Consider the following 13431-nt stretch of genomic DNA (forward strand, 5'->3'; position numbering starts at 1 on the left):
AGAGGGTTAATACTTCTTTTCATTAGACTTGATTGTTAAATAAATAAATACTTCCTCCTTCAAATTTCTCTTATTTTCTCCCCCTTCTATTATTTATCCTCTCCTTTCTCTTCTCTTCTCTTCTCCTGTTTGCCCATCTATAATTTTGGTTCTAGTTTACTAACATCCATCATCACTTTCTCTCTTCCATATACTTCCATGCTCCACACTCGAAGCAAGACTTAAATTGATTGACCCCTCCGACTTCTTGAAGCATAGGGAAAAGAAAAGGAAAAAAGAATAGTTGTAGTTGCAAGCAACTACTGTATAATCTAACATTTTTTGTCATTTAAATTATCAGGCATTGTTGTATGCTTATGAGCTATTGGCATAAACTTGTTCAATAAATAAGATAACCAATATACTGGCAGCTGAGTTTGGAGGCGAGCTGGTCTCCTCGTCATCGTCAGGGGATTCAATGAGGATTGGCTCTTTTTGCTGCCTTTTCTGCTGTGATCTTTCCGAGGCCTTTAGAAAGAAATCAGACTCTGTCAAAAATCCAAACAATTTGAATCAGAGTTGAAATGTACTCTTTATTGTTTCAATTTAAACTTTCTAGAATTCGAGGTGTAAACTCAAGCAGCATAGAAACATTCTTCCTCTTCTTCACTTTTGCTGGGGTAAGACAGAAGGTAGAAGGCAGATATTTGTAGCAAGGCATTCACTTACGAACTATAGCTGGGAAATTTCCATCTCCCACTTGCTTGCCTGAAGTTTCGTTACCATTTGCGGTAGCCTGAAATTACATGCAGAAAAATGAATACGAGGCAGAATTCACAAACGCAACTATTTTGGCTTTATGTAAAGTATCGGATTGGCCAGGCCATCACGGCATGGAATGTGTGCTTGTCTCCATTTCCTCTCAAATTACATGCAGAAAAATGTGTTCTTGTCACCATTTCCTTCTTAGCCCACAACATAATCTTAGCACAGTACTTATAAAAATTCGAATTTCTATCTAACAAACTTAACAAGTCTTCTTAACTATGTACCTGTATATAAACTCTAATTATAAAATCTACCTACCTCCAAATCTAATCATCTTAAAAACTAGTGATATCTATAATTTCGATGCACCTTGAGAAGTGATCAATTTTCAATTATAAACAGCTCAAAAACAAAGTCCAAAAAAAAATCTTAATCGTGAATCTGCAACAAAATCACCCAAAAAAATTTTCTTCACCTCAATGTACATTCCTTGCAGCAAGATGTAGCACGCATACCTTTTTAGAAGAAGCTCGTGCCTGCAACAGTGTAGTTTTCGATTTTGCCTTTGAATTGGCCTTTCCCTTCCTCTTTTTGCCATTTATACACCACTCCTCTTCCTCCTCTTCTTTACAATCAGTACCTTCCTCAAATTCATCGCCATCGCAATTTTCAGCTTCGTTGACTGAACCATCTCTGTGTGGGAAAAGCGTCGATTGAACCAATCGCCGCCTGACGCGCGTCCCCTCCATAGCTGAATTGGGGTTTGATGGTGGAGGAGAAAGGGGTTTTGCCGCGCAGTGACTTCTTATAGAGGGTATCGGGACGGGGAGTAAAAGGTAAAAGAATATTTTTGTTGGGAAAAGAAAAAATGTAATTTTAACTAGCGGTTTGTGGGAGCATAAGATGACCCGCGGAATCGGTAACAGGTCATAGCTTGTTTGTATTTCCCGCGCGGGAATTGCTCCCCGTTTCCGCGTTAGCCCTTGTTTGATAAAATTATTTTAAAAATAATTAAATTTTTATTGGGAAAATTTTAATTAAATACAAGGATATTTTTGTCTTTTTCAATAAAAAGTACTCTAACCGTAACTATTTGCGCAGTAAATTGATAAATTAGGGAGTCATGGGCCAAAATTTGAAGATTAAGGACCAGTTGCGCAGAATACTATAGCTTAGGGACTAAATGTGCCAATTTCCCTAAATTAAAAGAAATTAGCATGCCTATTTAAGCCTATTTTTGGGCCAAAATGCATTTTGTAATAATATATGATAGAAGAATATATGGTTAAAAAGTAAGAAAAAATTTTAAATTTGCGTGTAAAATTATTTTATAAAAAAATGTGTAGTTTAAAATAAGTTTTGTAAAATGGAAATCAAATGTAGGCAGAAACCGTGAGAAAGGATCATTAAAGCATATAAATCATAATTTGATGACCTCCGAGTCAAGAAAAAACTTTAGGGACTAAATCACTCATAGAGTATACATTAGGGACATTTTGCGGATTTCCCAGAGAATGCTTGTCCCAATGTTCAAGAAAGTTGGCACTGTCGGAAGAACGCTCTTCCTTCTTCTCTGTCATACAATCTGCACTATTTCAAGTTCTACTTTCTCTCTCACACACGTTCTCTCACAGTGCAGCTGGATTCAGCTCGAACCAGGAATTAACCAAACCCTAATACGTTAAAATAACCACAAAAATCAAAAAATACTACCTTTTCAGTTTTTCCCTGCAGAAAAGCCTTTCTTGTAAGCCCAAAAAAAATAAACCAGCATTCACCTAAACTGAGATAAACCCTTGATGTTCAAAATGGCTAGCAGAAACGCATTCACCATTCCCATTTTCGTACTGTACTGCTTTACTACTTTCTTCTCACTGACGACCTCAAAGTCCACAATAGAGCCATGTTCCAACTCTGACACCTGCAGTGCCCTTGTGGGCTACACTCTCTATACCGACCTTAAAGTCTCAGAGGTCGCTTCGCTTTTCTCCGTCGACCCCATTTCGCTTCTCCTTTCAAATTCCATTGACATCTCGTACCCGGATGTTGAAAACCACATACTCCCATCTCAACTCTTCCTCAAAATCCCCATCCCCTGTTCTTGTGTCGATGGGATTCGTAAATCCTCCACCACCAGTTACAAGACCCGCCCTTCCGACACCCTTGCCTCCATCGCCACCGCTGTATATGGCGGACTTATATCGGCCGACCAGATCAATGAGGCCAATCCCGATGCTGGTATCTCTGACCCTTCTGTGCTTAATGTAGGGACTAAGCTTAATATTCCACTCCCCTGTACTTGTTTCAACAATAGTGATAACAATTTGCCTGCGATTTATATGTCCTATGTGGTGAAACCTGTGGACACACTGTCGGGGATTGCAGCTCGATATTTTACAACTTTGACGGATCTTATGAATATGAATCAGTTGGGGAGCCCTGCCATTAAGGAGGGTGACATTCTTGCGATTCCCTTATCTGGTACTGATTCTATTCCTAGTTTGGTTTGTTCTGTTGTTTGCTTGCTTGTTTGTATATGTTGCTTTTGGAGATTTTCAAATAATATTGGAGTTGAATGCATTAAGGATTTACAGCAACTTCAATTAATCAATTGCAGTTGGTATCCGAGAAAATTGGCCATTTGTGTACATATTGGAATAAAATTGAAGCAACAACATATTTGATATAATTCAACAGCATTTCGTGATTAATAAAACCCCAACAATAATCCTAACAAGTTCTTCTACACTTGTGCTATGTTTATGTTCGGCGAGAGATAAATTGCAAGCCTTTTCAAGTTGATGAAGAATTGAAATATGTAGAGTACCATGAAATTAAGAAGAATGTCAAAATTGTGTGTACATGGCTACAATATATATCCTTTTGTATGATAATTGGGTTTCAAAATTGTAATCACAACGGATCCATGCCTTATGTTTATTATCAGTAACTTCTGGAGATCCTATTTTGAATTCATTAGGTTATTGTTATTGTATATGAATTGCTTTTTATGAGTATCCATGTAACATTTTTGTCCTACGCAATTTTCCTCTACTTCCTTCAATTATCCGTTCCCTATTCATAATTACTCGTTTCTTCTTTTGGAAAAGAAATTTACATTTCCTTTTTTCTTCTTCCACAATTCACTTTTGGAGGAATTTTTTATGGTTTTGGAATTATTCTTTTTAGGAAACTGAAAATGACAGAGTAGGTGTCCTTGTGTTACAAAGGTATTGGTAGAAATCACCCTCATAAGTCACAAGTGGCTTATAAGAGGGGAGGTTGCCGTTGTAAGCCCACAAAACAAGATTTTACTTAGTGGCATGGGACTAAAAGAGGTTGTTACGATCCACCATGCTCTTTTAATGTTCATAGGGACCCATATTCTTCGCTTCGCAACTTCACAAAACCAACATTCTACGGGGAGTAGCTCTCCCAAAATCGCCCCTTCAGCAGCAAGGGCCATCCCCTTGAGGGTCCTCAGTTACAAGAACTTTGGATGGATACCATATAAACTGGCTTGTACTTACGAGGCCCAATTTGTTTATCAACCCACAAAGTCACAAACTAAGCCTCAACTTACCAATTTGAGACTCGGTTAGGGTCAGTATACCATTAAAATGTTCATTAAAGATTTTGTTCATTCTTCTCATACAGCATAGTTGATCATGATTTTTTTGGACAACACGTTCTATGGTCTCTTAGCCCCTGTTTGTTTTTCATTATTTGCCCAATAACATAAAAAAATATGACCATTATTCATCACATCAAGCTACCATATTGGAGTTTCTATCTCTTGTGTGGGGTTTGTAATGGTTATATTTTTCATTTCATTCTTACATTAATGTAGCTCAAACGGGGTTTTAGTGGATGTCTAATAAAATTTGGGGCTTATCATATAGTGAATAAATTGTTCAACGTATAAGGCAGGTTAGCGAACTGGTTAAATTTCGTTAAAGTTTTTTTTTCATATTTATGTGTTCAATAAATCTATTAGTTAAAAGAATATAAGCAAGGTAAATGAGGCCAAATTTGTAAATGATTCTCTGCAAGCAAAAAAAGCTTGGTTTATGTATGTTGGAAAGGCGACTAGGCCAAATTTGTAAATGACTCTCCATATACATTTTGCAGCCTGTGCATCTAAATTTCCAAAGTATGCTTTGGATTACGGCTTGTTTGTACCGAATGGGAGTTATGCTATAACTGCAAGTCACTGTGTGCAGTGTAGTTGTGGGCCAGGGAGCCGCAAGTGAGTGAGCAACTTCCAATAGGCATATGCTTTGAATCCTCAGTTTTCCTTGTATTTGAGGTAATCTCATCTCTACGTGAGGAAATTATTTAACTGATTTCTTGAATTATTGCAGTTTATACTGCACTCCAGCTTCATTGGCAGTTTCTTGCTCGAGCATGCAGTGCCGAAGTAGTAATCTCATGCTAGGAAATGTTACCACACAACAGTCGAGCGCTGGATGCAATGTGACTTCTTGCAGTTATGGTGGCTTTGTCAATGGAAGCATCACCACCTGGTATGCTTATGCTTCTAAATTGATTCTTTGTCCTCATCATATGTTTTATACATTATTTAATTTATTCTTGTGTCTTGCAAGAATGGTTATTCTTCTGATTTTTTGATCTATAGAAATAGAAGCTTTGTCCTTTAATTCTTCTTTGCTTTCTTGCAGGTTATCCTCGTCTCTTCAACCTAGATGCCCAGGTAAATGTCAATCGAGTGTTGTTCCTTTGACCATTTCACCTCTTTATTTTGTCATAATGACGAGTTTTGTTGTAATTTAATATATGAAAAACAATTTAGTTGTAAACTTCTTAGGTGTTGTTGGATTGTGCGGATTGTGCAGAGCCTAATCATAGTTTACACTTATCATCCTGACCGTGATTGACTTAATTGGGTATTCCTTGCATGTATATGGTGACCCTAATATTTCTACTATATAAAGGATTTTACGGTGTGTGCTTTTGTTTGTGTAGATGCCCAAGGAAAAATCCTGTAGCTTTCTTCTCCATTGTAATTGAAACCTGCAGCAGCTAGTGTACATGGTTTTCCCATTTCAAAAAAAGAAAAAAAAACTATTCATTTTCTGTTGTCACCCTGTTTAACTATCAGAAGGAATCAGGGCTTAATTTCTTCCATTCAGTCTTATGTTAGAAGATGCTGTATTCTATCATAATGCTGCTTGTTATATGGGCAGTAACTTTCCTACCATTGTTTATTTTTTATTTTTTTGGGGATTGTGGTACAGGATCACAGCAATTTCCTCAACTTATTGCTCCTCCTACAGTAGTTCCAGATTCATTATTTTCACCAGCCCCTTCACCTTCCGAGGCTGGTGGTTTTCCAACAATGAACCCAAAGTCTTCTGTGGTGCCTTCCTCTGGTGCAGGTATAGGATTTCCACCTGCGAATGGACCAGCCGGAAGTGCCTCTGGTACATCTGATGCTCGTGCCTTGATGAACAATTTATATAGTTTTTCATTTCTGCTTACTTTAGGTCTGGTTTTCAAGTTTCTATTGTCGATTCCATTGTAATTCTTCAGTTATGGCAGAGGGTTGGACCTTGTTCTGCTTGAGTTTCTACCTCCTCTCAAGTCCTAAAACTCGTGTTGTATTTATTCAATTTATTGTTGCCACTGCACAGATTTTTAAATGCAGTCAACCAATGATTGCTAATTATTTTTCATCTTATTAATTCTTCTGAATCTGGCAATTATTTTCACCGGTAAACATTTTTTCATGGTCTTTATTTGTTTATTCTATGCAGATTATAGTTGTTCTCTCTCATGATTCTATGTCAAATGCGATGTTTTCTCTTGGAACTACAGATGTTTTGAACAGAAGTTGAATAGTTGTAAGAGTCAATATATGTACAAGGAATAATTCTACTCCTACAAAATTGGTGTACAAAAGTGGAGTGCCAAAGTGTGTTGGCAAAATTTGAACCTTTGATTTTAAATAATTTAAAAATCTGTTTTTGAAATGATTGGTGTAGATTTTATTTTATAACCTAATTTTGTGACCTCCCTTTATCATTGTAGCATAGCTCATGTACAAGTACACCCATGTAATGAGGTGGGGACGAGGGGAACGGGGGCTGGGACAGGAGACAGGACTTAAGTTTACATGGCCCTCGCTGTAAAAAATTTAGCTGTGGAACATGGGATTTCCAGCAGTTACAATATTGTCATCATGAACATTTGCTGATGTTTTTATGTCCACCACAGGCAATTCTTGGGCCTTTCCGGCATCGTATGTTAAACCTTGCTGAGGTGGTCTTATCTTTACTTTTACCACATACCACCGAGTAAAATCCAAATACTAGGATGATTGCTCCAATTACGCTGCAATTAGATTCACAATAAGTACATCAGTTGGCACCATTTCAACTTGAAACCAGCTGGCCAGTTCGGTCCCGTTCCGAGAAAAAATGTCCACCCCGACTCATATGGCACACATATATATGCATTGCTTGAACCCCACTAGGCTTTGTGGGCCTGTTTTGTAGGGATTTTGAGAATTGATTTTTTGACTGTTAGAAGAAAAGTGGGGTCCACATGTGAGAGAAGAAGTCAAAAATTACGGCTTGAATAGTAAAATAACGGTCAAAAAATCAATTTTTTGGGATAAAAAATCCCTACAAAATGGGGCTTATATATCAGTTTGAGCAGAATATGTACCTTCCAAGATGAATTTGTTCATACAAAATCATGACTCCTAGAACAGCTGTGATTATCATGCTCAGGGGACTAAATGCAGTTACACACTGGACCTCGTACTTTGTTCACCACGTTTTGCATGTAATATGCAATTCTTGAGCAAATGATCCTGTCAAGGACAACATAGAATTGTCATCAATCTATAATCGAAATAAGAGCCTCAACTCTCGAAGTTGTGCTTCAAAGGTGGTGTGATAGTTATAAACTAAGATGGAATAGAGCATTACAAAAATGTACTCACAGAATAGGCTGCTGCTAGAAGTCTCAAGTCGAACCCAATAGCTCAAGCACTCGTATGGCGTTCCATAAACAACGCCACCACTCCACCTTCCACCATGCCCGTGAAACATGCTAAACCTGTAAGAGATACCTGGCTATTCCCTCAACGTCTTGTTTTGCTCAAAATATAAATAAAATAATAAAAGAGAATCCCGTTACTCCATCTAATAGGTTACATGGTGATAATATATAACGAAAATTTGAAGAGAACTTACTTGAACAATAAAAAGGCTGACCAGCCTACAATACATGAAATTAACATGATCTTGCCACAAACCCAATGTCCATAGGCAGAGTCACTAGCGGCTCTATGGTGGCTACCGCCTTTAATGTACCTCAAGATATCGACTATAGGGCCTTTATACAAAGTCATGACCATTGTTCTTGAGATTGTTATTACTGTTTCAATGAACTTTGCTTGTGTATCTGTTTTGAATTTATCTTCTTCAATCTAATCAGGTAAAGAAAGAAGTATTCGGCAGTGCTGTGAATCAACCACCCAGGCTCCTATCTATTGAGGTAAAGAAAGAAGTATCAATGTCAGCTTTGGCCTAATTTTTCTGCACAAGAGTATGTAAATTGTATTATTAATTTATTTTATATGTCTGCAGAATAAAAATAAAATATTGTGAGAGTAGAAAATTATCCTCTTGTGTAATATGTCTAATAATCAAGTTCATATTAAAATAATAATAATAATAATAATAACTATATAAATATAGACAAACCTTTCAAGAAAAATGCAAGGGGTGAAACTAGTGTGACCACAGCTTAGTGGTGGATGCGGCTGCCCGTACTGGATCCGTCGGAAGCTCTTTTTTTTTGTTGATAATAGGTGAAAAATTTATATTATATATCTGATAATTCACCTTCTTCCCCCTTCTTCCCAAAATCTCCCATAGCGTTGTTGGTTGAAGCTTTCACTATCAAATATGAGGCCCTGCGTTCAATTTTTCTTCAAAGCATTTTATAGTGCTATTTTCTTGATTCAACAATTTTTTCCTAAAGCTAATGCAAGAGAAAGGATTCGAACCCTTAATCCCACTTCAAGATGGTTGAGGCCTTGACCATCATTGCACTCATTAACTTGTGACACTAAATGTAACAAAATTATATATGTTCAAGTTTAGACTTTAGAGGTTTAGATGCAATTAAAAGGATTTGAACCATAGACCCTCATTTGAATCATACAACTCTTGCCCAATATGTCACTTATTGGGTTAAAACCATAATTGTCACAGAAATAATATATATTCATTTTTAGCACAAATAATTGTTATATTAAATTTGAAATATTTTATTGTGACCGACGATAACCGGTCATCCACCCATGCTTACTCCAAATCCTAGATTCGCCCCTGTGGACGATAAGAATCCAATGATTGAGCCCATGCATGAAAGGCACCACGGTAATAATGTACATTCCAGCATAGCCGAATTGCAATGATATCATGGCCAAGTAGGATTTCTTCTAATTGAAAGCTAAACTCATCGTCCCCCATGAGGTTTGGTGCCCATCTCACTCTTTAATTTCACTTATCTTCTATACAAAAATCTTCATGAATAAATAATAATATATACACAAATAGTAATGTTTATATGCCGGCGCTTACGTACACAAACGCGTATTTGCAAGGAAACACTAACTTTTTAATCCTGTTTAAGATTCCTGAGCCATCAAACTCGAATACTACCCATAATCAAAGCAACAAGATTCTTTGATACTAATTATAGAAAGAAAAAAAAAAATCCAATAAAGATAAAGAGATCACTTGGGATAAATGATATCTATTTTTATGTTTTATTATTTGCCAAGTGGAGATTTAACTGTCCAATGTCGTTAGGGATTGGTGCTATATCATAATTTGGAGACTTGGAATGATATATTACCAAGGAGAAAATCTTGTGTGGGGCGAGCATACCCACCCCATTTTGAAGTGACACGTGTACAAGCTTTGTCAATTGTTCTTTTTTTTTTTTTTAATTGAAAATTACATGGCTCCAATCTCTTTTTCTTTCCCGCTTTTTCCATTCTCTCTCTCTCTTCAAAATCTTGTTGGAAGACGGAAGCACTTTTTGGGCAATTTATAATCTAGCAAAAATCGCAGGTATCCTTTAATATTTTTTAATTTCATTTCTCTAAATTTTTTAAGTATTTATATTATATAAATGGGAAAGTGAAATCTTTTATTGTAGTTAGTTTGTTGATGCTAATAAGGTTGAATGGGTTGTTAATATTTTTAACAAAGCCATTTGTTGCTCCTAATTTTCGAAACGGGGCCGGATCGTTGGGACCGCCCGCCTCACAAGGGATGTTACTCTTTAATTTATTAATTTCATTTCTCTAAATTTTAAGTATTTATATTATATAAATGGGAAAGTGAAATAATCTTTTGTTGTATTTATTTTGTTGGTATTAATAAGGGTTGAATGGGTTTTTGATATGTTAATATTTTTAATCAGGTTTTCTATCCAATGGAGGATTTAAGTTGTAGAGAAAAAATTTGTGAAGAACTCATTGTGGGAATGGAAGTATGTTCAAATGAAGAAGTTTATAATATATGTAATACATATGCTTTAAGAAAAGGTTTTAGTATCCATAAAGGGCATATTCGAAGAGATGCATCAAAAAATATTAAATATCGAGAATTTTTATGTTCAAAGGAAGCGTTTCAAAGGGACGAAGAGTTGTTTGAAGTAAAGAAGTATAATAGATTAGAGACGAGAACATGTTGCAAATTTATGGTGCATTTTACAGTGGATGGTGGAGTATGGAAAATTTCTCATATCAATACTCATCATAACCATGAACTTGCTAGACCATAAAAAAGACAATTTCTCAGATCAAGATGTAAGGTGTCTAATACTCAAGCAATTGTCATTAATTCCATGGTTAATGCCGGTATAGGACCAACAAAGTCATACTTTTATTTAGCAAGTGAGGTTGGTGTAGCTGAAAACATTGGATTTACCAAAAAAGGATATGAGAAATTATTTGCAAAGAATAAAAGGTGAAATGATTGAAGTGGGGAATGTACAAACTTTGCTAAACCATTTAAAGTTAAAGCAAAGTGAGGATCCTAACTTTTTCTACTCAATGCAAGAGGATCAATTTAATCGGATGACAATTTTTTTTTTGGAGAGATAATAGATCAAAGTTAGATTATGATTGCTTTGGTGATGTTGTATGTTTTGATACTACTTTTCGTATTAATAAGTACAATTTGATATGTGCTCCATTTGTTGGAGTTAACCATCATTGGAAAAATGTTTTATTCGGTTGTGCATTTTTATTAGATGAGACCACAGAATCATTTATTTGGTTGTTCGAGTCATTTAAGGAGTCCGAGGGAAATGGACAACCGAAAAATCCTTTCGCAGATGAGGAAAAAGCAATGTCAAAAGCAATTGAAGTAGTTTTTCCACATACGCAACACCGATTTTGCACTTAGCATATTGCTAAAAATGTCACACATCATCTTAGTAGCTATTCTGCAAATCCAGAATTCAAAAGGCAGTTCAATAAATGTTTCCATGGGTGTTATAGTGTAGAAGAATTTCAAGTTTCTTGGGATGATATAATTAAAAAGTTTGACCTCGCAAGTCACTCATGGCTAAAGAAATTGTCTTCGCTGCGAGGAAAGTGGTGTCGTGCTTTTAGCTTGGATACATTTTCAGCAAATATAAAGTCCACCCAAAGGAGTGAGAGCACAAATAATATCTTTCATTAAATTTCTACCAAGACAATGGGCCTTGTTAATTTTGTACACCACTATTTGAAAATGGAAGAAATGCGCTTGGCTGAATTGAAGATGATTATCGATGCAAACATGGTGTTCCTCGTCTGTCCATAAGGTGTGGTTTTTTAAGTCATGTAGTTAATGTATATACCCCAAAAATATTTAGTCCTTTTGAAAATGAGCTAATGGGTTGCATTAGAGTGAGGATGAAAGAAGTGTGTAGAGATTATGAACTTTACACATATGAAGCAGTTGAAGAAGGTCAACAAAGAGTGCACAAACTCCAATGGGATTTCATGCCGATGTGCTTTAAAGATGTTCGATTTGAATAATCTCACTTGCATACCAACACAACTCATAATAAAAAGATGGACTAAAGAGGCACAGAAAGGAATTGCTGCGCGTAATGACAAAAGTGACCTGTCAATAATGGCAAACGATGAGAAATTTTCCAAATCATTACACCTTAGTGAGTTTGATGCACGAAGGAAATAATGTCTATAATGTTGCCTCAATGACAATTTCAGGAACAAAGATTGTCAAAGAAAAGTTAGTGAAAGCAATGAAGTTACTTGAAAAGGATGAGGAAACTATCAACGTGTTTCAAAAGTTTAGAAAAAACAATGCTCATTTTACTTGTGATGCTCTTGTGGATGAGCCAAGAATATTAAATCTACCAACCGTGAAAGCCAAAGGCATAACAAATGCAAGATTAAAAAGCACTTTGGAGCCAAAGAAAAGGAAGGAAAAGAAAAGTAATAAATAGGATTTTTTTTTTATTACAATTATTACCCTTATTCAATTCTTAAGTAATACATGATTTTTTTTTTTTTTTTTTTTTTTTTTTTGGTCACTTATGATGATTACATTTGGCTTATAGTTGGAGAAGACAATCATCCAAAAGAGGGTGACACACCATACCCAACATATTCACCTACGTTGATTGCCTTTACCCCATTTATTCATCACTTAGCACCCATGCAATCAAATTTTTACCTTTCAAGCATGCTTCAAAGCAGTGGCGAATCCAAGAGTTTGAGTCAGCACGGGCGGCCATTGATCATTGACCGTTAGCCGCAATAAAATATTAAAAGTCCTTTTGGTATTCATTTTTTTTGCAAAAAATGCATTTTGGAATGATGATTTGATGGAGAACGTCTGAACGTGTGCCTAAAAATAAAGAAAAATTTTGAATTTACGTATAATATTATTTTATTGAAGAATGTATAGATGAAAAAAATGTAGTTTTAAAAAAGGGGGGAATCGAACAAGGCCTAAAGTATAAATATAACAATTATTTTGTTCAAAATGAATATATATAATTCTGTTATAGGAATAAATAAAACTCATCAAATAACATTGTTGCCAAGTTTTGTATAATTCAAAGGAGGAGTATGAATTCAAATATTTAAAATTATTTGCATTAAAACGATCAAAATCTAACAAATATCATTTTGTTAAACTTAGTAACACAATTCAAGATGTAACATAATGGTTAAGTTTACCACAACCCTTGGTTTGAGATCATGAATTCAAATCCTCATTGACCCTCTCTTATTGAATTTTGGTAAAAATCATATATTAAAATAATACATAACAAATCCATTGACAAAGATTCAAACCTAAGACTTTAAGTATATTAAAGCTAACACTCACCAAGTAAGCTATAGGGTATGTTTGAAAATAAAATCAATTACCAACAATATAAGGTAAAAATTTAATTTATTACTGACAAAAAATATATTTATATCCCAGCGGCCGCCCTCTGGATCCGCCATTGCTTCAAAGCCCCATCAATATGTATTATTTGATTAAGGTAATTTTTCTATTATTATTATCATCATCATCCTCAATCAATCAATCAATTATTTTTATGTAGGATCCAAGTTATTATAATTTTGATGATCTATAGAGAAACGATTAATGACTACATAGT

The 13431-nt window shown here is 35.5% G+C and overlaps 3 protein-coding genes and 1 pseudogene across 5 annotated transcripts; 2 read left to right on the top strand and 2 right to left on the bottom strand.

Moving 5' to 3' along the window:
- Positions 1–6: 6 nt before the first annotated feature.
- Positions 7–1584, bottom strand: LOC111397462. Of its 2 annotated transcripts, XR_002703254.1 has the most exons (4): positions 1263–1584; positions 709–775; positions 222–527; positions 7–159 (listed from the first exon to the last, which is right to left on the bottom strand). XR_002703254.1 is itself a non-coding variant. In XM_023024405.1 (3 exons), exons 1-3 carry the CDS (start codon positions 1494–1496, stop codon positions 355–357), a joined length of 474 nt encoding a protein of 157 aa, XP_022880173.1. In that variant the 5' UTR covers positions 1497–1584; the 3' UTR covers positions 7–354. The 2 variants fall into 2 exon arrangements, 1 of the variants encoding a protein (XP_022880173.1); XM_023024405.1 differs by having other exon boundaries at positions 7–527.
- A 702-nt stretch (positions 1585–2286) lies between these two features.
- LOC111397463 (lysM domain-containing GPI-anchored protein 1-like) lies at positions 2287–6443 on the top strand. Of its 2 annotated transcripts, XM_023024407.1 has the most exons (6): positions 2287–2985; positions 3133–3228; positions 4879–4996; positions 5112–5273; positions 5430–5461; positions 6006–6443. In XM_023024407.1, the coding sequence occupies exons 1-6, from the start codon at positions 2547–2549 to the stop codon at positions 6290–6292; spliced, it is 1134 nt and encodes a 377-aa protein (XP_022880175.1). In that variant the 5' UTR covers positions 2287–2546; the 3' UTR covers positions 6293–6443. The 2 variants fall into 2 exon arrangements, with proteins under 2 accessions (XP_022880175.1, XP_022880174.1); XM_023024406.1 differs by having other exon boundaries at positions 2287–3228.
- A 369-nt stretch (positions 6444–6812) lies between these two features.
- On the bottom strand, positions 6813–9787 carry LOC111398072 (annotated as a pseudogene).
- Positions 9788–10644: 857 nt separating this feature from the next.
- Positions 10645–11990, top strand: LOC111398073 (protein FAR1-RELATED SEQUENCE 3-like). The gene is made up of 3 exons (XM_023025027.1): positions 10645–10766; positions 10907–11168; positions 11748–11990. The coding sequence occupies exons 1-3, from the start codon at positions 10645–10647 to the stop codon at positions 11988–11990; spliced, it is 627 nt and encodes a 208-aa protein (XP_022880795.1).
- Positions 11991–13431: the final 1441 nt, after the last annotated feature.

This window comes from Olea europaea, chromosome 7, assembly GCF_002742605.1.
Source record: "Olea europaea var. sylvestris chromosome 7, O_europaea_v1, whole genome shotgun sequence".
Lineage (NCBI taxonomy): Eukaryota > Viridiplantae > Streptophyta > Magnoliopsida > Lamiales > Oleaceae > Olea > Olea europaea.